Here is a 26131-nt window from a genome sequence, read left to right on the forward strand (position 1 = left end):
GTGGTTCTTCAATTAAATGAGGATGCATTGTGGTATGCTGCTTAACTGCTTGATTTCATTGTGTGGAAGACAATTGTTAGAGTGTATCTGTGCTTATCTAACATTAGGGCTGGGATGTGGGAAAGTGTCTGGTAACTTGTCTCTGCAGATGCTTTTACTCTGGATGGTGTCAAAGGCTAGTGTTCACAAGTTGCATACAGGTTACTTCGAAATGTATCATAAATAAAAAATTATATTCTGTAGCTGAAAGAACCTCACCTACAGAAATGTTCTGATGTATTACCCTTGTCTCCCTAAATAAGACAAAATAATTAAAATCTCTTCTCTTACCCTCTTTGTTTCAGGAGGACAAAGCCATGAAGGAAAAGCCTCATTGAAGAAGAGGAACCTAAGAGAAGCAGGTTCTGCTCTAAAGAACTACCATAGGCCGGGCGCGGTGGCTCACGTCTGTAATCCCAGCACTTTGGGAGGCTGAGGCGGGTGGATCATGAGGTCAGGAGATTGAGACCATCCTGGCAAACACAGTGAAACCCCGTCTCTACTAAAAATACAAAAAACATTAGCCGGGTGTGGTGGCGGGCACCTGTAGTCCCAGCTTCTAGGGAGGCCGAGGCAGGAGAATGGCGTGAACCCGGAAGGCGGCAGAGCTTGCAGTGAGCGGAGATCGTGCCACTGCACTCCAACCTGGGCGACAGAGCGAGACTCCGTCTCAAAAAACAAACAAACAAAAAAACTCCCATAAAGGCATTCCCATAAATGTGTGAACCTGAGTGATAATCTAGATATGGTACAGTTGACATCAGGTATATGGCAGCAGCCAGAAATTCAACTTCGTCCTTCAGCTCTCTCACAACAGGAAAGATAGTGACCTTCCAGGCTTATCTGAGGTCCAAGAGTAACATCACAAACACAGTCACTACACCCAGCCAAAGAAAAGCATACCTGAATCCAAGTGAGTATTTACATTGGCCTCAGGGATGAGGAAATAAAGGAGTAAGTGATTAGGACCATTGTTTTCCTTTCTCTTTGGTACAAAATTAATGAGCTTCCTTTCTTTCATTAAAAATAAATGTTTACAATTAAGGAACACTTAATTTAGCAGAAGTATGCAGGTGGGCTAGGGAGAACTGAAATAGAATACCTAAGAATGATTAAAGTTAACCAACAGAAGACATTGGAAGGTCTATCTATATCAAATGTTTTAGAAAACAAACAAACAAACAAAAAACAAAAACAAAACCTCCTGGAAGGCAGAAAATATTTTTTGTTTGTTTATTTGAGACAGAGTCTCATTCTGTCACCCATGCTGGCGTGCAGTGGCGCAATCTTGGCTCACTGCAAGCTCCGCCTCCCGGGTTCACGCCATTCTCCTGCCTCAGCCTCCCGAGTAGCTGGGACTACAAGTGCCCGCCACCATGCCTGGCTAATTTTTTTAATTTTTAGTAGAGACAAAGTTTCACCATGTTGGTCAGGCTGGTCTCAAACTCCTGACCTTGTGATCCACCTGCCTCGGCCTCCCAAAGTGCTGGGATTACAGGCGTGAGCCACCATGCCCGGCCAGAAAAAGTGTTTTTAGCACTATTTGCTTGTGCAATTAGTAGTTGTTTGAAGATGACAACCAAACCTCCAGGGAGAAGATGCTAACCTCATCTGCCCAGTACTTACAGCCACTATTATCTCCAGGGACCACTGGAATGTTTGTGAACCACTTAAATTACAAGAGTAAAGCCGAAAGTCCACAAAAAGCCCACATCCTGATATACATTGTTTACTGTCATCTTCCCCCAAAAGAGAGAAGTGATTGATGCTGCTGGTAGGTAATGAAATAGGCTGCTTGTGTCTCAGTGGAGATTACTTCTTGAAGGAATGGGATAAAATCATGCTTTCTGCTTAAGCCAAAACACAAAAACAGGATGAAAAATTTTCCTGGATCCTGTAAAGCAAAAATAAAATTCTAAGCGCCCCTACAACCATCTGAATGGACCCTTCCTCTAGGCCAAGGGCATTCCAGAGTTCATCCGAAAAACTAGTTTCAGGCCATGATGGGAAGGGAGAGCCAGATATGCCTCATTATACCTCACCTCCCTTTTGAAATTACTGATAGAACAGACTTTTTTTTTTTTTTTTTTTTTTTGAGACGGAGTCTCGCTCTGTCGCCCAGGCTGGAGTGCAGTGGCTCGATCTCGGCTCACTGCAAGCTCCGCCTCCCGGGTTTACGCCATTCTCCTGCCTCAGCCTCCCGAGTAGCTGGGACTACAGGCGCCTGCCACCTCGCCCGGCTAGTTTTTTGTATTTTTTTAGTAGAGACAGGGTTTCACCGGGTTAGCCAGGATGGTCTTGATCTCCTGACTTCGTGATCTGCCCGTCTTGGCCTCCCAAAGTGCTGGGATTACAGGCTTGAGCCACCGTGCCCGGCCTAGAACAGACTCTTAATAAGAAGCATTTACAATCTATTTTCTCTGAAGCCTGCTACCTGAAGTCTTCATTTGCATGATAAAACCTTGGTCTCCAACAAACCCTGTATCAACCTAGACATGCCTTTCTATTTACAGAAACTCTTTCAACCAATTGCCAATCAGAAAATCTTTGAATCTGCCTAAGGCTTGGAAGCTTTCCCCACTCCTGCTTCCAGTTGTCCCACCTTTCTGGACTGAACCATGTATACATCTTACCTGTATTGACTGATGTCTCATATCTCTCTAAAATGTATAAAAACAAGCTGCACACCGACCACCATATGCACATGTTCTCAGGATCTCCTGCGGACTGTGTCACAAGCCACTCATCACTCATATTTGGCTTAGAATAAATATCTTCAAATATTTTACAGAATTTGACTCTTTGCATCGACAGTCCTGAACTCTGCTTTTGTAGTGTGAGAACCCACATATTAAATAGGATACTTCTTGATCTTCAATATGCTTAGAGAACAGAAATCTGAACCAACAAATAGCAAAGGCCACAGCACAAAATTTATTGAGATTATTTACTAAATAATTCATATACATCCAACATCACTGAATGGAAATAATTTTTAAAAATAAGCAAGGCTTAAATTGGGGTCTTTCAAAAAACTCAAAAAATTCTTGGTGACTGTATCTTTAACAAATGGAATGACAAAACTAGTTAAGTCTGATTACCTCAATCAACTCCAAAACTCAATGTTGCCAACATGTTTTTCTACTTAAAAGCAAACAAAAAGCAAAGCCTCATAATTTAGTAATTACCGTGTTTCTTGGTTTCTGTTCTCAAATGCCACAGAAAGATATCTGAGGAAAGGAAGCAAAGCACCTAGTCTCAACAGTCCTTCAAAACATTAAGGTTGCTTTCACAATCTCGCTATAAATACTTAGATTCCTATCTGACAGATTTCTTGACTTATGTGAGTAGGAATGCTCTCAAAACCTTAGTCTTTACTCTTGCTTCACACTAGAGTTGTTTGATTAAACCACCTCTGTATTTGCTGGACTGCAACACTAGGTAAGAACTCATTCCTATCTCTTACAAGAAACCAAGATAATCTCAATACGAATTTTGGTGGCCAGTATGTTACAGTACTTAGCAATACTTTGTTTTCTAATGGCAAGTATGTTGAAAAATTTATCATTAATAAGTGAATTTCATAACACATAGAAATGATTCTATTAAAATATAAAAACATCCATTAACTTGTCCTATTTCCAGTGACTTTAAATATCAAATCTAATTATACAAAGACAAAATTATTTGCCCTATTTGACCCTGTGTACCAAATGACCTAAGTGCTGAAAATAAGAAACATTTTAAGATTTTAAATCTCATATTAAGAATCTTGGATACCACTTAGCATTGGTGACAGAGGAAAAAAAAAGTAAGGCGAAAACAAATTTCTCAGAGATTTTTAAAGGAAGAATTGATGTAAAAGAATATTCCTTTGGGCTCTATAGCCTTTTAAAAATCATTTATCTTTTGGTGCTTCAACATGATGCCAAACAAGAATCTACTGAATAAAAATAGCAAGGAAGGGAATCAAACATTTATAAGATATATTTATTAATTTTCTGACCAAAGTGCAATGATTTTTATATCTTTTTAAACAAATAACTATGAAAAAAGTATTCAAGAAAATAAAACACAAATGGGAAATTTAACTAGATTGCTTCTTCTAATTAATCCTAACCTTTTATTAAGTCTAGAGAACAAAGAAAAAAAACTTTTGAAGTGTTACTAAAATGCTAACTGAATCATTTTAGCATAAATCTAGCCACATGCATTTCAAGGTTCCACTGCTAGGAATTTTGTTAAGATCAGCTGAATCATGAATAATACTATATAACAGAGTATAAGGAACACAAGCATTAGATGTGATCCTTGCCCCATACCCTTAGATTATGTCAGAATAAAGCTGACAATTCTGTCAGGCTCTGAACCCCTAGTGCCCCCAGCCCAAATCTTGGAAGCAAAGAATATGCCCTGTCATACAACTTTGTACAAGTTGTAGTAAAACAAAGCTTAAGTTTTTTCACCTTTCTATAGTAAATGGTCAGTTATTTGATAAATACTAAAACGCTGCTAAGAATCCATTTTGAGTTTGTTTACCAAACACATTGTGCAAGAACTGACTACATAAAAAGTTCCTTTGAAATTTGGTCCACAAATTCACTTAAGGTTGGAAATTTAAAACTTGCAAGAAAAAGAGGAAGCGGGTATCCCTAAATCCTAACATGTTGTGATTACTAAAGGGATATATATGCGTACTAAAAAGTTTTGCTCACAGAAGGCACAAACTATAAAAGGGATATTCTTTTTGAATTAAAAAAAAAACTAGCTGATACCCTTCTTTGTTTAGTGAGCACCATAACTAAGATGAAGTTAAACCTGAATTCACTGTCTACTCCTGTGACCAAAAAAAAGAACATAAAAAATTAACTTTGTTTTACCATGTACTTTCCAGCCACTAATTGAGATGTAGTTATGAAAGATTAAAATTGCCTTAAAAAGGGGTCATGATAGCAGCTATCAAAGCAATATTCAAGCATGATTTCAAGGATGCTTTCAGGTTTAGAATTAGCCTTCCTTGTCAAAAATCTGCACAACTTCATCAAAAACCTGTAAAGGAAAAAGATGATAATAATTTTAAAAACAGGCACTGTTAAAATACCATACAGTTAAGTTCTTATTAAAAATAATCAAATTTGGCTGGGTGTGGTGGCTCACATCTGTAATCCCAGCACTTTGGGAGGTCGAGGCGGGCAGATCACTTGAGGTCAGGAGTTCAAGACAAGCCTGGCCAACATGGCAAAACCCCTCTCTACTAAAAATACAAAAATCAGCCGGGTGTGGTGGCAGGCGCCCAGCTACCCAGGGGGCTGAGGCAGGAGAACTACTTGAACCCAGGAGATGGAGGTTGCAGTGAGCCGAGATCACACCACTGCACTCCAGCCTGGGCAACAGAGCGAGACACTGTCTCAAAAATATATATATAAATAAAATAAAATAAAAAATAAAGACTCCATCTCCAAACAAGTTCACATAAAAAAAATCAAATTTACATTAATTTTCAAAATGATTCATTTTTTAAAATCACATGCTTAGTTTCATCTATTTTACTTTAGACAGTAATATTATATAAATAATACATATAAAATTATGACTATATTACATTCAATTAGTGCTTTTAGGACAAAATATTCTTGATAGGCTACCAATAATTTGATAAAATATAAACTGAAGTGGCTTCTTAGTTCTGATTCTAAAACACAGTTTTCTCATGTATTACATCACCTCTATACAAAGTGTGAATGGATTAAAAAAAGATTCCCTGAATCTTCTTCCCCTGGGCCATTCTTTTTTATCTTATGACTATAAGAGGATGAAGATCCAGGGAATCGGGGAAAGGGAGGTTAGGTTCATTAAGAGACACTAGAGCCTGTAATCCCAGCACTTTGGGAGGCTGAGACGGGCGGATCACGAGGTCAGGAGATCGAGACCATTCTGGCTAATATGGTGAAACCCCGTCTCCACTAAAAAATACAAAAAATTAGCCGGGAGCGGTGGCGGGCGCCTGTAGTCCCAGCTACTCGGGAGGCTGAGCCAGGAGAATGGCGGGAACCTGGGAGGCGGAGCTTGCAGTGAGCTGAGATCCGGCCACTGCACTCCAGCCTGGGCGACAGAGCGAGACTCCGTCTCAAAAAAAAAAAAAAAAAAAAAAAGAGACACTAGAAATTTTGTTGGGCTTGCAAACCACAATTCAGAGATCACTATTTATGAAAAAAGAGAGAAGTGGTAAGTCATGGAAACCTTCCACCTGTGGTGCTATTTGTTCTGTGGCAGAAGAAAGAAGCCTGGAGCTCTTGAGCTAGATGACTTGCCATTCATGTGATCCAACTCACATTTCTTAAAATACCAGTTTTCTAGTGCTTGGGAGCAAGTTCAGAATTCATAAACCACCCATTTCTCATGAAGAACAAGTTTGAAGTTGTAAACCTCATTTTAGGTTTTACTCAGATAGGAAAAAAACCCTAATTTTTCATTTAGTCCCCAGTTTCTTCTTTTCATTTTTTTTTTTTTTTTAAGAGACAGAGTCCCAGTATGTTGCCCAGGCTGGTCTCGAACTCCTGTGCTGGGATTACAGGCATGAGCCACCATGCCCGGCTTCCAGTGTCTTGAAAAACTAACTAATCTGTGATAGTATTTCTTTTTCTCCTGCCTACCCCAAAACAAATAATCACGTTTTTATTTGACATATTTTTTTAAAGACAGGCTAGGAACACTTACTTCATCAACAGATTTAGAAGCATCTATTTTCTTGACTTTCCCCATTTCTTCATATAAGTCAATAATTGGCTTTGTTGACTGAAGGTATGTCTGAATTCTGCAAAAGTAAATATTGCAAGGTTCTAGGTATCTATCCTTTCTTCTATATGTTATAGAAGAGCTCACAGAACACTGGATCTGCCCCGACCGATTGACTTAACATCTTAAACAAGCCATTTTACATGTTTAAATGTGACTCTTTTTTTCCTATACCAAATAGGGCAGGTCTGGGATTGAAGTGGTTGTATGTAAAAACTGCAAAGTACCTCTTTTCCAAGCTCTCTCTGTTGTCATCACTCCTACCACTACTCTTTCCCCTCTCAAGACATCGTTCAATACAGATCTAAAAAGAGATATAAAGTTATCAAAAACATAAAGATATGAATTTGCCATTCTTTTAACCTGAAAAGAAAACAAGAGTTTAAAGAGATGACCAAAAAAACCCCTGCAATAAACCCAGTGTGTCTAATTCATTAATCAACATGCAAAGTCCTTTTAAAATTAAACATGTGGTTCAATTTATATAAACTAGGTTAAATAAGTACAGAGCATAATAAGAATTCATTCATGACTCAGTTTTTCCTGTGTATTTTTTTTCAAACTGCAATAAAAAGATCTGTATGTGTATGGTCCCAGCTCAGATCTATTATTAACTTATTAGGTATGAATTACATGCCTCAAATTTTGTTTCATTTTTGCCTGCTTTTTGATAATTCCATAAATTTCCAAATATTTGAGTCAACATATTTGCATTTGAATAAAGCATCCCTTGTTAATTGTGAATAAACATTCCTTAGTTATAAAGCTGTGGTAACATTCTAAAGTTAACTTTGAAGGGTAAATGAAAACATATTTTTGGGGGTTGGAAGACGAGAGTTGCGTTTTAAAACAATGCAAAAGGCCAGGCATGGTAGCTCATGCCTACAATCCCTGGGAGGCTCTGCACTCTGGGAGGCTAAGGCAGGTGGATCACCTGAGGTCAGGAGTTCGAGACAAGCCCGGCCAACATTGCAAAACGCTGTCTCTACTAAAAATACAAAAATTAACTAGGCGTGGTGTGCACGCCTGTAATTCCAGCTACTTGGGAGGCTGAGGCAGGAGAACTGCTTGAACCTGGGAGGTTGCAGTGAGCGGAGATCATGCCACTGCACTCCAGCCTGGGCAAGAAAGTGAGACTCCATCTCAAATAAAATAAAATAGAAAAGAAAAGAAATAAAATAAAATAAAATAAAAATAAAATAAAATAAAATAAAATAACGCAAAGGCCGCAGCAAGTCTCTCCACCAGAGGCACATTTACAGTTCAACCTAAGAACAATCAACTTCCTTCAAGGTACTAACTACTTCAGGCTTCTTAATTAAATGATTCTGAGAAATGTATTTAGTTATTCAAAAGTATGTCTGACTTCATTATTAGAACTACCAGAAAGAAAAGTACATTTTTTTGCTTTTTTCAAGATCATTTCACTCTTAAGACAAATCAGGCTATCCTGTACATTTCTTTTTTTTTTTTTCTTTTTTTGAGACAGTCTTGCTCTGTTGCCCAGGCTGGAGTGCAGTGGCGCAATCTTGGCTCACTGCAACCTCTGCCTCCCAAGTTCAAGCAATTCTCCTGCCTCAGCCTCCCAAGTAGCTGGGATTATAGGCGTGTGCCACCACACCAGGCTAATTTTTGTATTTTTAGTAGAGACGGGGTTCCACCATGTTGGCCAGGCTGGTCTTGAACTCCTGACCTAAGGTGATCGCCTGCCTTGGCTTCCCAAAGTGCTAGGATTACAGGAGTGAGCCACCACACCCGGCCCTGTATGTTTCTTTAAAACAGAAAGTTTTCCCAACTTCTCAGAAACGTGTTTCTCTTCCAGTAAACAACACCCTAAGGCAAGATACTCTTTGATAATAATGTCTACCTAAGAAAGTAGTTCAGCTTCTTACCTAATATTATTATGTATGTCAGTTCTTATTTTTTAAAAATCAAAACTGATTCTTGTTATTTTGAAAATAAAGGAAAATTTAGCTCCCCAGCCAATGCCAAATAGTTTTTAATACTCCAACAGTAAGACAGTGCTATTCTGTCCATCCAATCCACCAATTCAAAAAACACTGCTGCCAATATAAAATGTAACTAAAAAATTCCTTTGTTTTTTTCCAATAGTTGACTAACAGTTGCTTAAAGCCTATGTGGGCAGATGAAGATTTTCATTACCTCATTATTACAGTCAAAAAACAGAACGAAGGATACATCTGCCTTCCCATCCATGGTCTTGTTCCAACCTTGAAGGTTGTCTTGATTTCTTGGAAACCCATCAATCAAGAATTTATTCTTCTGAGCATTGGCAGCCATTGTCTGATCCATTTCCTAAAGGAAAAAGAAGATTTAGGTTCAATACTACATTAACAAAATGAAATTTCTCAAGCATGGTAGTGTATACATGGGTGTTTGTTTTATTATTATTATTTAAACCCTAAGTAAAGGGTGGAGGGTACATAGCAAAAAAAGACTAGAAGGAAATCTATCAATGTATTAACATGGTTGCCTCAAGCTGGTGTGGTTATGGGTATGTGCTCCTCTCACAACCATCTCATTATTTTACACACAATTTTTTTCTATGGTTTCCAAATTTTCTACAGTTAAGTGTATGTTACTTTCACATACACATTCACAAAGTTATAAATAAGCAATAAAAGCAGCAATAAGAGGAAAATAACCATTAACCATTATCTTTGCTTCAGCAACTAGAGACCCTGTCTTGTGTTCCCTTTGCTCTTCCCAAGTCGTTTTGCTGTAGTGGAAAGTATATTACTTCTACAGGTGCTCAACTCTGCTATTCATGTAATTCAAGTCCAACAACACAAAGCTTTGGACAAATATAAAAGACCATTAGCATTAATTATTAATGTAGGATAAAATATTTTTTTTTTTTTTTTTTGAGACGGAGTCTCGCTCTGTCACCCAGGCTGGAGTGCAGTGGCGCGATGTCGGCTCACTGCAAGCTCCGCCTCCCGGGTTCACGCCATTCTCCTGCCTCAGCCTCCCGAGTAGCTGGGACTACAGAGACGGGGTTTCACCGTGGTCTCGATCTCCTGACCTTGTGATCCGCCCGCCTCGGCCTCCCAAAGTGCTGGGATTACAGGCGTGAGCCACCGCGCCCGGCCGATAAAATACTTTTTAATGGAAGCTAATTAAACCCAAATGTCACTGGCTGCCCCAAAACAAAGGGAACAAAAGAACACATTCAGAAAGATAGCAAGAACAACCCATTTCACCATCCTCTTCCAAAGCGTGAATTTAGGTAGAATGTGGGAATATGTAAATATGAGACAGAAATCTCTAATCTCCAAATCCTTGCCACTTCAATCACCACAGGATAAGCGCAAGTACACAACTGTAATAAACCTTAGAGGAGCCTCTATTCCAAAACGAACTGACATTCAGTACTCTCCATGTTCAAACTTCTCTGGTTCCTCAAGAACAATGGCTGTCAGGACCCATGATCCCTTTATCTGAGAATTGGTTTTAACCTATCATCTAGCTTCTTTGATATTTGCAAAACTTCAGCAGAATGCTATAGCCTTTCTACCACAACTATGGTAGTGGAAGATATCTGAAGAACGCACATCAATATCATACTCATTCAGCATATACTCATTCGAGGTCTACCATCAGGGAACATGAAGAGCAAGGTCATGACTCTTGTCCCTGGGGGGAGTCACAGTTGAGTGCATGACAAATATGTATACACACATGTGCTAAGTTCTATAATCAAGTATGCAAAGGATGCTATAGTAAAACAAAGAAGTCAGCACAAATTGCAAGGAAACTGCCAAAGAAAGCTTTTCCAAAGAAGTGGCAGTGGAACTGAATCCTGAATAATGAAATGGCACGTGTAGGCAGATAGGGATCAGCGTCCTCCAGATAGTGGAAACTGGAAATATAAATGAGAAAGCAAAACCGCTTAAATGAATCTATTAGCCGGCACAACTGACTCTTAGGATATGTGTGGAGAGTGGTGGGAGACATGACTGGAAAGTAAGCAAGGAGTAAGACTCATGAAGAACTTTGTATGGGACACCAAGGAGTCTGAGTGTTATTCTGGAAGCAATAGAGGAACATTTAAGAATTTTAGGCAGTAAAATAACAGGCTCATATTGCCTTTTAGAAAAAAAATCACTTTGACTGCACTGAAGAGGATTAATCAGAAGGGGACAAAGATGGATTAAAAGCAAAAAGACTAACTAGGAGTCAGTATAAAGATGGATTAAAAGCAAAAAGACTAACTAGGAGTCTCTACTGATAGTCCAGGTAAGAAAAAAAGAGGATGTGGCCGGGTGCAGTGGCTCACACCTGTAATCCCAGTACTTTGAGAGGCCAAGGTGGGTGGATCATGAGGTCAGGAGTCCAAGACCAGCCTGGCCAAGACGGTGAAACCCCATCTCTACTAAAAATACAAAAATTAGCTGGGCATGGTGGCTGGTACCTGTAATCCCAGCTACTCAAGAGGCTGAGGCAGAGAATTACTTGAACCCAGAAGGTGCAGGTTGCAGTGAGCCGAGATTGTGCCACTGCACTCCAGCCTGGGTGACAGAGCGAGACTCTGCCTCAAAAAAACAAAAAAACAAAAAAAAAAAACAAAAGAAAAAAAGAGGATGTGAACTAAGGTGATAGTAATGATAGAGAAGAGACTAACAGAAGAGGATTAAAAGAAAGATAATTGGAAAGATACGCTCACTGAATGGATTTGGGAAAGTAAGGAAAAGGCAGGAGATATAGATTGATTCCCAGATTTCTGCCTTGAATAGCTAGGTAGATGGTAGAACCATTAAGCAAGACAGGAAGTAAAGGAAGATCACATTTTAGACAATACACTCAGCCTCTGACATGCTGATTTTGAGACACTTGTGAGACATTCAGATAGAGGTCTAGTAGTTAGGTAATTAAAAATATATGTCTAGAATTCAAAACAAACATTTTGTTTTAGAGCTATAGACTTTAGCAACATTAGCATAGTGAAAGCTTTGGGTATGGCTAAAACCATCCAGAAAGAAACACATAAAATGAGAGCCGAAGAAGACCAAGTATAAAACCCTGAGAAGCATCATGGTTTTGGAAACTTGCAAAAGAATAACTATTAAAGAGGATTGAGAAATAGCAGTCACTCAGTAGGGAGAAGAAAAAGAGATGCTGTCATAAAGAACAAAAGAGGAATGATTTTCAAACAGACTGATCAGAGTTAAATACTACAAGAAAAATAATGACTAAAAGTATTATTTGATAGAGATCATCATTGGTAACACGCAAGAGCAGCTGCAATGGAGATGGAAACAGAATCTGACTGCAAAGGGTTAAAAAGTAGAGCGTGAAAAAGTAAAACCATATAGTCTGCTCTTTCACAATGCTTTCTCTGCTTTATAGAGCAGAGAAAGGACATTAGAGAGAGGGAATGGGGAGAGAGGATTTGTTTATTTTGCAATGGAAGCAGGTTACTTCAACCTCTGAGACAAGATGTAAGAAAGTGTTTATGAGCCACTTTTCATCCCCAATGTCTTTAGTTCCAACCAGATGCTTATATAGCTCTTTTCCATCAGGCTTCAGCTATTTCTTGTTGTTCCCAATATTGCACTTCTTTTTCTTCCTCACTGTTCTTATATGTGAAAATACCTGTTAATGATTATAGTTTTAGGAATCTAGAATGAAAAGTTACCTAGTAAATACAAGGTGTCTGTTTTTCAGATGTGACATACATACATTCATTCATTCATTCATTCATTCATTCGAGACGGAATCTCGCCCTGTTGCCCAGGCTGGAGTACAGTGGCTTGATCCCGGCTCACTGCAACCTCTACTCCTGGGTTCAAGTGATTCTCCTGCCTCAGCCTCCTGAGTAGCTGGGATTACAGATGCCTGCCACCACTCCTGGCTAAATTTTTTTTTTTTTTTTTTTTTTGTATTTTTAGTAGAGATGGGGTATCACCATGTTGGCCAGGTTGGTCTTGAACTCCTGACCTCGTGATTCACCCACCTTGGCTTCCTAAAGTGCTGGGATTACAGGTGTGAGCCACCATGCCTGGACTTTTTTTTTTTTTTTTAAGAGATGGAGTTTCACTCTGTCACCCAGCTTGGCGTGCAGTAGCATGATCTCAGCTCACCAAAACCTCTGCCTCCCAGGTTCACGCCATTCTTCTGCCTCAGCCCCCCGAGTAACTGGGATTACAGGTGTATGCCACCACACTTGGCTAATTTTTTATATTTTTTGGTAGAGACGGGGTTTCACCATGTTGGCCAGACTGGTCTCGAACTCCTGACCTCAAGTGATCCCCCTGCCTCGGCCTCCCAAAGTGCTAGGATTACAGGCATCAGCCACTGCACCAAGCCTCAGATGTGACATATTTTAGTTTTGAAAGCTATTAAGTCTTAGCATTTCACATTGAAGCTGGTGATGCACCAGAAAAGTAGACACCATGGCTGAGCGAACATCAATGATGAGAAGGACGTGGGTTAAAAAAGAGGAAGGGCCATGCGCTGTGGCTCACGCTGTAATCCCAGCACTTTGAGAGGCCGAGGAGGGTGGATCATGAGGTCAGGAGAGCGAGACCATCCTGGCTAACACAGTGAAACCTCGTCTCTACTAAAAAATTTTAAAAAAAAATTCACCGGGCATGTTGGTGGGCACCTGTAGTCCCAGCTACTCGGAAGGCTGAGGCAGGAGAATGGCGTGAACCCAGGAGACGGAGCTTGCAGTGACTCGAGTTGGTGCCACTGCACTCCAGCCTGGGCGACAGAGCGAAACTCCATCTCCAAAATACAAAAAACAAAAAACAAAAACACGAGAAAGAAGAAAGAAAGAGGTTTAGGGGCCAGGCACGGTGGCTCACACCTGTAATCCCAGCACTTTGGGAGGCTGAGGCGGGCAGATCACCAGGTCAAGAGATCGAGATCATCCTGGCCAACATGGTGAAACCCCGTCTCTACTAAAAATACAAAAATTAGCTGGGCGTGGTAGTGCACACCTGTAATCCCAGCTACTCTGGAGGCTGAGACAGGAGAATCTCCTGAACCCGGGAGGCGAAGGTTGCAGTGAGCCAAGATTGCGCCACTGTAATCCAGCCTGGCAACAGAGTGAGACTCTAACTCAAAACAAAACAAAACAAAAAAGAACAAAAGAAAGCAAAAAAGAAAAGGGAGCAGGGGACGGAGGATAAAAGAAGAAACAGAAATGGAAGAGAGTAACTGTCTGAATGTTGGGAAGAAAGGACCAAGTGCACATAAATGGATGTTAAGTTGAGCTACAGGTGATCCTAAATCAAAGTAGAGAATCCTTGCCACGGTCCGATTTCTTCCCAGGTGAAAGCAAAGTTTCTAGTTCTGCCATTCTCAAGCATAACCACCTTCCACAAGCAAGAAATTCAATACTCGGAGCCACATGTGGTGGCTCTCTCCTGTAATCCCAGCACTTTGGGAGGCCGAGGTGAGAGGATCACTTGAGCCCAGGAGTTCCAGCCTAGCCTAGGCAACATAGTGAGACCCTGTCTCCACAAAAAATAGAAAAAAATTAGTTGGGTGTGGTGGCATGTACCTGTAGTCCCAGCTATTCAGGTGGCTGAGGTGGGAAGATGGCTTAAGCCTGGAGGGTTGAGGCTGCAGTGAGCTATGATCAGGACACTACACACCAGCCTGGGTGACAAAGACACTGTCTCAAAACAAAACAAAACTTTTGATATTTTTCATTACACACATGAAAGGTGGATTTATTTTTATTATTAATGTTGTTTGTTTATTTATTTTTGAGAGGAGGTCTCACTATGTTTCCCAGGCTGGACTTGAACTTCTGGGGTCAAGCAATCCTTCTGCCTCAGTCTCACAAGCAGCTGGGACTACAGGCATATGCCACCACTCCTGGCTTTTAAAAAAATTTTTTTGTAGAGATGGGGTTTCACTAGGTTGTCCAGGCTGGTCTTGAATTCCCAGCCTCAAGTGATCCTCTTGCCTTGGCTTCCCAAAGTGCTGGGATTACAAGTATGAGCAACTGCCTGGCCAAAAGGTAAATTTAATTTCTTGTTTCCTCGCTGGTTTGAACTGGTTGGCATTCATTCACACTCCTTACCCTCTTTAATAAACTGATGGTTATCTCAACTGGTACAATCTTTCCTTCTTTAATGTACTTTTCAATAAGTTCACCATACTGTGAATCTGGGTTCTTCCTTTCATCACGAAGCAGCTCTCCTGCAGAAAGGTGTGTGTAGCCATATTTCTGGAAGAAGCACACATAAGAAAAATATCAGAATTCATTCAACCCAGTGGTGGGATTATACTTTTTTCCTTTGTATCAATTTCTATATTCTAATTTTTCTATAATAAATAAGTTTTGCTTGTATGTTAAATAATAAAGAAAAATTTAAGATATTTCACATAATCCAGTTTCTTAATGGGTATCTTTATTCTTCATAGTTATAATGTTCATGTAAATATATCCTGGCTGGGCACAGTGGCTCATGCCTGTAATCCCAACATTTTGGGAGGACGAGGTGGGTGGATCATGAGGTCAGGAGTTCGAGACCAGCCTGAACAACATGGTGAAACCCTGTCTCTGTTAAAAATATAAAAAATTAGCCAGGTGTGGTTGCGGGTGCCTGTAATCCCAGCTACTCGGGAGGCTGAGGCAGAAGAATGGCTTGAATCTGGGAGGCGGAGCTTGCAGTGAGCCGAGATCGCACCACTGCACTCCAGCCTGGGTGACAGAGCAAGACCCCGTCTCAAAAAAAAAAAAACAGAAGAAGAAATGATCAAAAGTATATTTTATTAAAGGTTTTTTAAAAAAACTCCCATCATTTACAGAAAATAGAAATAAGTACAAAACTGTTTAACTCCTTAAACTCAATTTAAAATTATTCCCACACCATTTATAAATGCCTACTTTAATCACTGAGTATACACAAACTTCTGAAAGTTGGGTGCAGAAAGAACTTTATAAAAAATGAGGTGTGACCTACCTTCCCACTTACTAGAGACCCTTTTTGAAAAGCATTTTTCAGGCCGGGCGCGGTGGCTCAAGCCTGTAATCCCAGCACTTTGGGAGGCCGAGACGGGCGGATCACGAGGCCAGGAGATCGAGAGACGATCCCGGCTAACACGGTGAAACCCCGTCTCTACTAAAAAATACAAAAAAAAAAAAAAAAAACTAGCCGGGCGAGGTGGCGGGCGCCTGTAGTCCCAGCTACTCGGGAGGCTGAGGCAGGAGAATGGCGTGAACCCGGGAGGCGGAGCTTGCAGTGAGCTGAGATCCGGCCACTGCACTCCAGCCTGGGTGACAGAGCAAGACTCTGTCTCAAAAAAAAAAAAAAAAAAAAAAGAAAAGCATTTTTCAACTACTATCCACAAAATTTTATGGCAATTTTATTTCCCAGTTTATTTTGACTCCTACTTGGAACTCTTTGCTTGCCGAATGCTCTACTCTGGTCTAGTGATTACAGCATATGGTAATATTGAATAAATGGAAAGACAAACAGTACTAAACAATGGCAAACACTCAGTGAAACACCAACAATGTACAGAGCACTCTGTAATGCTCTACTGTATGAACAGATACATTTAGAAGCCCAGTTAGTAATTTAGAAATTAGAACACAGTTTGCTTCCTGACATGGGAGAGTTCAATTTTGCAAGCTTTATATTGCATTAAAATGGGTGTTGGGTCTGGTATCACTTTAGGTGATGGCTCACGCCTATAATCCCAACAGCTAGTGAGGCCAAGGAGTGAGGATCACGTGAAGCAAAGGAAGGAGGATTGCTTGAGACCAGGAGTTCAAGTCCGGCCTGGGCAACACAGGGAGACTCCATCTCTATGAATAATTTTTTTAAAATTAGCTGGGCGTGGTAGTGCATGCCTATGGTTCCAGCTACTCAGAAGGCTGAGGCAGGAGGATTGCCTGAGCCTGGGAGATTCAGGCTGCAGTGAGCCGTGATCATACCACTGCACTCCAGCCCAGGCAACAGAGTGAGACTGTGTCTCAAAAAAATAAATAAATAAATGAGAAACTAGTTGGAAATTGTAGATATATACAAATAATCTTTTAAAAAATAATTTAGCTGGCATGGTGGCTCATGCCTATAATCCTAGTGCTTTGGAAGGCCAAAGCAGAAGGACTGCTTGAGGCCAGGAGTTCAAGACCAGCCTGGGCAACACAGCAAGACCTCGTCTCTACAAAAAATTTTATTTTTTGTTGTATTTTATTACTTATTGATTGACTGAGATGGGGTCTTGCTCTTTCACTCAGAGTGGAGTGCAGCAGCACAATCACCATTCACTGCAATCTCAACCTCCTGGGCTCAAGCGATCCTCCCACTTCAGCCTCCTGAGTAGCTGGGACTACAGGAATGTGCCACCACACCCGGCTAATTTTTATTTTAATTTTTTTATAGAGATGGGGTCTCACTATGTTGCCCAGAATGGTCTCAAACTCCTGGTCTCAAGCAATCCCTTAACCTCTGCCTCCCAAAGTGCTGGAATTATAGGCAAGAGCCACAGCACACGGCCTCTACAAAAAAATTTGTTTAATTTACAAACAATAATTAGGGGCCAGGCGTGGTGGCTCATGCCTGTAATCCCAGCTACTCAGGAGGCTGAGGCAGGAGAATCACTTGAACCCAGGCAGCAGAAGTTGCAGTGAGCCAAGATCACGCCACTGTACTCCAGCCTGGGCTAAAGAATGAGACTCCATCTCAAATAATAATAATAATTATTACTATACGGTTTGTCAAAAAGAAAAAACCACCTTACTTGCAAAGTCCAAGGAAACAAAGAATTCAAATGAATATAAAGATGTCAAACCTATACACAGGTGTCTCATGTTCTCATTCACATTCCATTTTTGTAAATTATCTATTTACCAGCTTTTTATACTATATTTTTCTTAAGGATTTTGCTAATAATGCTTTCCTCTTACCACAGTTACAGCAACAACAAAAAAGCAACTATCACTTACATATAAATTATTATGGCATTTTAATAATAGCTAGACTTTAAAGAGCATATTTTCAAAGCATTCTGCTGTCATTAAGTAATCACTGAAGCCAATTTTGAGGAAAGCAAGAATAGATATTTTCCAGCCTTAACCAAAACTTTTTCACATTCTCTGAAATTTCCTTGCAATTAAAACTTAGTGGGTAACTAACAACAGTCTTAAGAGCAACATTCAAAGCCACAGCAACTTACAAATACTGTAGCTACAATTATAAGCTACTATTGAACTAAAAATAATAACTTTTTTTGTTGTTGTTCAGACTGGGTCTTGCTCTGTCGCCTAGGCTGGAGCACCATCTCTGCTGACTGCAACCTCTGCTTCCCGGGTTCAAGCAATTCTCGTACCTCAGCCTCCCGAGTAGCTGGGATTACAGGCGCCACCATGCCTGGCTAATTTTTGTATTTTCAGTAGAGACGGGTTTTACCATGTTGGCCAGGCTGGTTTCCATCTCCTAACCTCAGGTGATCTGCCCACCTCGGCCTCCCAAAGCGCTGGGATTACAGGCATGAGCCACCATGCCCGGCCTAAAGATAGTAATTTTCTAGTGACAAATATATACACTCAATTCACTTAGAATAAGTGCCTAAAATTTTAACTGAAATTTCTCCTTTAAGAAGTTGAAAAACAATTCAATAACCTTTACGGATCATGCACTAAGATTTGGAGGGAGAAAAAAGCACCATGTTCACAACGAGTACAAAATGGCATTCTATTTTACTCCAACTAGGCAAATGTTGACAACTTTATGGGGTCAAATCTCAAACTATATCTTGTTCAATTTCTCTCACTTTTTTTTTGTTTTGTTTTTGGAGACAGGGTCTCACTCTGTTACCCAGGTTGGCGTGCAGTGGCACGATTTCAGCTCCCTATAACCTCCACATATATACATATGTGTGTGTATAGTTTGTTTGAGACTGTCGCCCAGGCTAGCGTGCAGTGTCGGCTCACTGCAAGCTCCGCCTCCCGGGTTCACACCATTCTCCTGCCTCAGCCTCCCAAGTAGCTGGGACTACAGGTGCCCGCCACCACACCCGGCTAATTTTTTTATTTTTAGTAGAGACAGGGTTTCACCATGTTAGCCAGGATGGTCTTGATCTCCTGACCTGGTAATTCGCCCACCTCAGCCTCCCAAAGTGCTGGGATTACAGGCGTGAGCCACCACACCCAGCCATATATTTATATTTTTAATATATAATAATATATTATAAATTTTATACTATATTACATATATTATAAATTATATACTATATTACACACACATTTTATATATTATATATCATAAGTTATATGATATAAATTGTATAATATATGAAAATGTAATTTATATATTATACATTATATTAACTTCTATGTTTTTTAGTCTTGCTGTCTCTAAATATATATAAATATATGAATATATAAAACTATATATAGGCCGGGCGCAGTGGCTCACGCCTGTAATCCCAGCACTTTGGGAGGCCGAGGCGGGAGGATCACGAGGTCAGGAGATCGAGACCACCCTGGCTAACACGGTGAAACCCCGTCTCTACTAAAAATACAAAAAATTAGCCGGGTGTGCTGGCGGGCGCCAGTAGTCCCAGCTACTCGGGAGGCTGTGGCAGGAGAATGGCGTGAACCCAGGAGGTGGAGCTTGCAGTGAGCCGAGATTGCGCCTCTGCACTCCAGTCTGGGTGACAGAGCGAGACTCCGTCCCCCCTCCCAGAAAAAAAAAAAAAAAAAAACTATATATATACACATACATCTATAGTTTTTTATATATATTTATTTATATAAATATATTTATATTATATATATATTTTTATATTTATTTTATATATATATAAAACTATTAGGTGTCCTTCAGATTGACATCTGTGAAGCACTGAAGACTAAGGTTATGTTGCATTCTCCATAAGACTACTAAACCTTAAAATCTTTTTTTTTTTTTTTTTTTTTGCCATGAACCCATATCTAAAGAGAGAGCCTTAAAATCTAAATGCTGGTTACATGCTGTCAACAATCTACCTTCACCCAAACACCCCCAAATGCTGCAGGTACTATGGCGCGGCGGGGAGGCAGTCATCCAGATGCACCAGTCTGGTGCCTGCTGCAAACAACAGCTTTAGAGCCCACAATATCCCAGCAACACTTTATGTAAGTCTATTATCTGTTTCAAAACATTTCTTTTTTTTTAGACGGAATCTTGGTCCATCACCTAGGCTGGAGTGCAGTGGTGCAATCTCGGCTCACTGCAACCTCTGTCTCCTGGGTTCAAGCGATTCTCCTGCCTCAGCCTCCCAAGTAGCTGGGACTATAGGCACCCGCCACCATGCCCAGCTAATATTTGTATTTTTAGTAGAGACGGGGTTTCATCATGTTGTCCAGGCTGGTCTTGAACTCCTGACCTCATGATCCGCCAGCCTCGGCCTCCCAAAGTGTTGGGATTACAGGTGTGAGCCACCGTGCCTGACTGGTTTTTTGTTTGTTTTTCAGGTGGAGTCTCACTCTGTTGCCCAAGCTGGAGTGCAGTGGCGCAATCTCGGCTCACTGCAACCTCCGCCTCCAGGGTTCAAGCGATTCTCCTGCCTCAGCCTCCCAAGTAGCTGGTACTACAGGTGCCCACTACTGCACCCGCCACCATGCCCAGCAAATTTTTTAATATGTTTAGTAGAGACAGAGTTTCACCATGTTGGTCAGGCTGGTCTTGAACTCCTGACCTCAAATGATCCGCCCGCCTTGGCCTCCCAAAGTGCTGGCATTACAGGCCTGAGGCACCACACCTGACCTCAAAACAGCTCTAATAGTACTTTTACCAATTACAGACAATCTCTGACTGAAGATGGTTCAATTTACAATTTTTCGACTTTACAATGGTGTGAAAGCATACATATTCAGTATGCTCCTCATTTATGATGGGGGTTACCTCCAAATCCATCGTAAACTGAAAATACTGTACTGTAAGTTTAAAACACACTTTGACTTACTACACAACCACATTTTAAGTTGAGGAACATCTGTAATGTAAATAAGACATCTGATAAGGATTTTCCAGAAAAAAAATACCTGCCATCCCTGGGGAATTTAGTTTCCTTTGACTGTAAGAATACACTGCCCAGATATTTACTGGCCAACGTTTTAGAATTTCTTCCAGTCCCACCTATAGAGGTTAGAAAAAAGGGTTTTTCCTGTAATCACTCTTAAAGGAAGCTTATCATTAAGAAAAAAATTATGTCTAGCGGGAGAAAGCTGAGTATAACATCTGACTTAAATTGCTAGTGGATTCCTAATCTCATTTTTAGTTTGCACTCACAGTATCTGTAAATGTGTGCATTGCATTTGACCATGCATATTTCATCGCAAATCCACATATTAAAGTATGGAAGTTCTCAATGAAGCTAAATATTTTCTTAAGTAGAAAGCTTTTGCAGAAAACCTCCAAATTAGCGTGAAGCATGTTTCTTTTTCTAATTAAAGAGTAATATTTTAAATTAGCCAGGCGTGGTTGCACGCGCCTGTAATCTCAGCTACTAGGGAGGCTGAGGCAGGAGAATGGCTTGAACCCGGGAGATGGAGCTTGCAGTGAGCCGAGATCGCGCCACTGCACTCCAGCTTGAGCAACAAGAGTGAAACTCTATCTCCAGGCCAGATGCGGTGGTTCATGCCTGTAATCCCAACACTCTGGGAGGCCAAGGCAGGCGAATCACCTAAGATCAGGAGTTCAAGACCAGCCTGGACATGGTCAAACCTTGTCTCTACTAAAAATACAAAAAATTAGCCGGGCGTGGTGGTGTGTGCCTGCAATCCCAGCTACTCTGAAGGCTAAGGCAGGAGAATCGCTTGAACTGGGATGCAGAGGTTACAGTGAGCCAAGACAGCCACTGCACTCTAGCCTGGGCAACAAGAGAGAAACTCTGTCTCAAAAAAAAAAAAAAAAAAAAAAAGGCGAGGTGCTGTGTCTCACACCTGTAATCCCAGCACCTTGGGAGGCCAAGGCAGGTGAATCACCTAAGGTCAGGAGTTTAAGATCAGCCTGACCAACATGGAGAAACCCTGTTTCTACTAAAAATACAAAATTAGCCGGGCATGGTGGCGCATGCCTGTAATCTCAGCCACTCAGGAGGCTGAGGCAGGAGAATGGCTTGAACCTGGGAGGCGGAGGTTGCGGTGAGCCAAGATCGCGCCATTGCACTCCAGCCTGGGCAACAAGAGCAAAATTCGGTCAAAAAAAAAAAAAAAAAAAGTAATATTTTAAAAGCTTATATCCTGGAAAGGAGTAAAAGGAAGGATATAATCCATTGAACTGCAGACAATTACAACATTTCCCTCATTTCATTTTCCTCAATGTTTTTTCCCTTGTAATCTGAAAGACCAAAATAGACATCCCTTTATCAACTAAGATGGACCCTAAGGTTAAGGAAACAAAAGTTGTTTACAGGTCCGGGATTCAGGGCCTGGCTGGCAAGGCAAATTTCTAAATGCCTACAGCTACAAGAAAAAAATCACACTCTTGCAAATTATCAGACCCCTCCTAACTCTGATTTACAACCCAGACCACTATAACTGTGATTGCACAGAGGACCAGCCTTAGAAACATTCTTTTCTGATATGCAGTTGCAGATCTTAAGCCAGTTTCAGCCACTTTACAGAGGTTGCACACAAACTTCTCTTTGTGTCCTATAGTTTGCCCTTTGACATAAAGAGCCAAATTCCACCTTATTTTATTTACGTATTTATTTTTGAGACGGAGTCTCGCTCTGTCGCCCAGGCTGGAGTGCAGTGGCACAATCTCGGCTCACTGAAACCTCCACCTCCTGGGTTCAAGCGATTCTCCTGCCTCAGCCTCCAGAGTAGCTGGGATTACAGGCATGCGCCACCATGCCCAGCTAAGTTTTGTATTTTTAGTAGAGACAGGGTCTCACCATATTGGCCTGGATGGTCTCGATCACTTGACCTCATGATCAGCCGGCCTTGGCCCCCCAAAGTGCTGGGATTACAGGTGTGAACCACCGCACCCAGCAATTCCACCTTATTTTAACGCTAAAAGCCCACCCCAAAGTAAACATGGGATGAATGTTACATATATGTTTATCCATTGCACATGTGCCCAATTCCCCTCGTAAATATGTATAGCCTTTCTCCCAAACCGGCTTCATATTTAAGACTACTATATATTAGACCACGTGAAGTGTAAAACCCAACCTGCCCGTCTCCTCCTCAAAGATGGAGCACAATCTATGCCAGAGACTCTCTACCCAGTATGCAAACTGATATCACCAATAAAGCTCCTCTTTCTACTATGTAGCCATCCTGGTGGTCTTTTGGATGACAACATCCATGTAAGAAAACCTTAATTCAGGAAACACTTCAACTTACTGTAAATCCGTAAGTATTTGCTGTCTACAAAGTGCCAAGCAATGTGCTGATACAGAGGATGTAAAATGGTTATATTAACAAAGAATGCAATAGTGACTTGCATCTATAAAATGACTTGAGCCTCACTACTAATTAATAAACGCAATTCTTTATATTTGCATAACTTAAAGTCTTTAATGACTTGATGACTGTCTGCTTGGGGAAGTTGCTTCTTCAGAAGCAATGGCAAGAAAATAGAATAAATAAAACTTAAGAGTGGGTTAGAAGTCACTAAAGAGATTGTTTCCTCATCTGTGTAAGGCCTGGATGTCCCTCTAACATTTTACGGATGGTTTGTCAGATAATAGAGGATTAGAGTATCTGACTTACATGCCAAATGGACCCTATAGAAAAAGTACACTGGAATTTTCACCGTCTAATTTTATTCTGTAATTGGTCAATTCCAGTATTTTTATTTATTTTAATTCATCTCAGCCATTTTGAATCAATTTGCATTCCCTACAATAGAAGGAATGGAAAATGATCAAAGATGAAGACCAGGCTTAGAAACCTTCAGGAAGGGCCGGGCGCGGTGGCTCAAGCCTGTAATCCCAGCACTTTGGGAGGCCGAGACGGGTGGATCACGAGGTCAGGAGATCGAGACCATCCTGGCTGACACAGTGAAACCCCGTCTCTACTAAAAAATACAAAAAAACTAGCCGGGCGAGGTGGCGGGCGCCTGTAGTCCCAGCTACTCGGGAGGCTGAGGCAGGAGAATGGCGTGAACCCGGGAGGCGGAGCTTGCAGTGAGCCAAGATCACGCCACTGCACTCCAGCCTGGGCGGCAGAGCGAGACTCTGTCTCAAAAAAAAAAAAAAAAAAAAAAAAAAAAAAGAAACCTTCAGGAAGTCCAGGAGCTCAGACACAATAATTGGAAACTTCCAGATTTAATGGATAGGCACAGAGCTCTTGTTACTCTTAGGAAATGCTCACTTAGTCTTGTTAATTAAATGATAAATTCTTAATGTCACTGTAGAACATACAAGTTACATACTCATCTTATTTCTAGGAAGAAGCAATATCTTAAGTCTCTCATGTATCACTACAACCCAGATATTGTTGCAGGTGGTCTAAAAGCCTAGGAATCAGTTAATTCAGTTCTTAAGAGAATACTTGGAGAAAGGCACACAGCAAAGGTAACATGAATCTTTGTATACATCAAATCACTCAGATGAAGCCCTAACCTCTTCTATTTCTCCTTATAAAAGAAAGGTTTCAGGCTGGGTGCGGTGGCTCATGCCTGTAATCCCAGCACTTTGGGAGGCTGAGGCGGGTGGATCACTTGAGGTCAGGAGTTCGAGACCAGGCTGGTCAACATGGTGAAACCCCATCCATACAAAAATACAAAAAAATTAGCTGGGCATGGTGGCAGGCGCCTGTAATCCCAGCTACTCAGGAGGCTGAGATAGGAGAATCGCTTGAACCCAGGAGGCAGAGGTTGCAGTGAGCTGAGATCATGCCTTTGCACTCCAGCCTGGGTTGAAAGAGCAAGACTTCATCTCAAAAAAAAAAAAAAAAAAAAAAAAGGAAGAAAGGTTTCTTAACAACCACTAAACAGGCCAAACTGTACTTCTTTATTATTTTTTATTTTTATTATTTAGAGACAGAGTCTCACTCTGTCGCCCAGGCTGGAGTGCGGTGGCGCAATCTCAGCTCACTGCAAGCTCTGCCTCCTGGGTTCACGCCATTCTCCTGCCTCCACGCCATTCTCCTGCCTCAGTCTCCCAAGTAGCTGGGACTACAGGTGTCCACTACCACGCCCGGCTAATTTCTGTATATTTAGTGGAGGCGGGGTTTCACTGTGTTAGCCAGTATGGTCTCGATCTCCTGACCTTGTGATCTGCCCACCTCAGCCTCCCAAAGTGCTGGGATTACAGGCGTGAGCCACAGCACCCAGCCTGTACTTCTTTCTTATTATAAAAAGGTAAATAACATTAAAATGAGGGTATCATTCACCTAGGGAATTTCAAAAGCAAGAAAGTTGGCCAAAAAGATTCAACTGCTTGAAAATGCAACATGTAAAGAACCTCATCATGAAGTAATCACATTTTAATATCTCAGGTGCTCTTTAGGAACTAGAATTTATTTGAATTTAAGAATCAACACCAGAAAAATGTACAAAGGAGACAAAATTCCAAATAATAGTATTAAGCAAACATAACATTTGAGCATTTGCAAAATTATCAACCAAATGGGGAAATACATTTAGGGAAACACAAAGAACTCAGCAAAGATCACAAGAACCTGAACCTTACAGGAAATCACACATTCAGAACACTGAACTAGAGTGCTTAAGACTTTATAACTAAAACTAAAGTTTTATAACTCTGTCACAACCCAGTGTGACAGTGGGTAATTTAATCTTTCTTAGATCTGTTTGTTTATAAAACAGAAATAATATGTATGCTACCAAAAATGACATCTACACATACTATACTATACTATACTATACTATACTATACTATACTATACTATACTATACTATACCATACCATACTATACTAACAGCCACAGCAAAATATCATTATTAGATGTCACAACTAGAAGCATCTCTTGAAGAACACACTCCTAAAAACAGGGACTACACTACTAGGTTTAAGACCTCCTAAGAGTGACTGGGCACCGTGGCTCACGCCTGTAATCTCAGCGCTTTGGAAGGTCAAGACGAGAGGGTTGCTCGAGGCCAGGAGTTTGAGATCAGCCTGGGCTAAATAGCAAGATGTCATCTCTACAAAAAATGAAAAAATTAGCCTGGCATGGTGACACGCACCTGTAGTCCTAGCTATTCGGAAGGCTCAGCCAGGTGGGTAGCTTGAGCCCCAGGAGTTTGAGGTGGCAGTAAGCTATAACTGTGCCACTGCACTCTAGCCTGGGAAACAGAATGAGACTCTGTCCCTTAAAAAAAAAAAAAAAAAAAAAGGAAATCTACTA

At 40.9% G+C, this 26131-nt stretch overlaps 1 protein-coding gene and 1 long non-coding RNA gene across 3 annotated transcripts in view; one reads left to right on the forward strand and one right to left on the reverse strand.

Moving 5' to 3' along the window:
- The window catches only part of LOC105494993 (uncharacterized), a 44972-nt gene extending 44557 nt beyond the window's left edge, over positions 1-415 (forward strand). Inside the window, exon 7 of the long non-coding RNA XR_011621246.1 lies at positions 345-415. This is a non-coding gene — a long non-coding RNA (uncharacterized lncRNA). The remainder of the gene's footprint in view (positions 1-344) is intronic.
- Positions 416-2952: 2537 nt separating this feature from the next.
- Positions 2953-26131, reverse strand: part of LOC105494990 (cytidine/uridine monophosphate kinase 1) — a 45237-nt gene continuing 22058 nt past the window's right edge. The window contains exons 2-6 of one of the 2 annotated variants that reach the window (XM_011764095.2): positions 14894-15040; positions 8998-9150; positions 7062-7138; positions 6757-6853; positions 2953-5088 (exon numbers count right to left, since the gene is read on the reverse strand). In XM_011764095.2, the coding sequence (XP_011762397.2) occupies positions 5047-5088; positions 6757-6853; positions 7062-7138; positions 8998-9150; positions 14894-15040 (516 nt within the window). In that variant the 3' untranslated portion in view covers positions 2953-5046. The remainder of the gene's footprint in view (positions 5089-6756; positions 6854-7061; positions 7139-8997; positions 9151-14893; positions 15041-26131) is intronic. The other variant, XM_071093514.1, reaches the window with a different exon arrangement.

This window comes from Macaca nemestrina, chromosome 1 (assembly GCF_043159975.1).
Source record: "Macaca nemestrina isolate mMacNem1 chromosome 1, mMacNem.hap1, whole genome shotgun sequence".
NCBI lineage: Eukaryota > Metazoa > Chordata > Mammalia > Primates > Cercopithecidae > Macaca > Macaca nemestrina.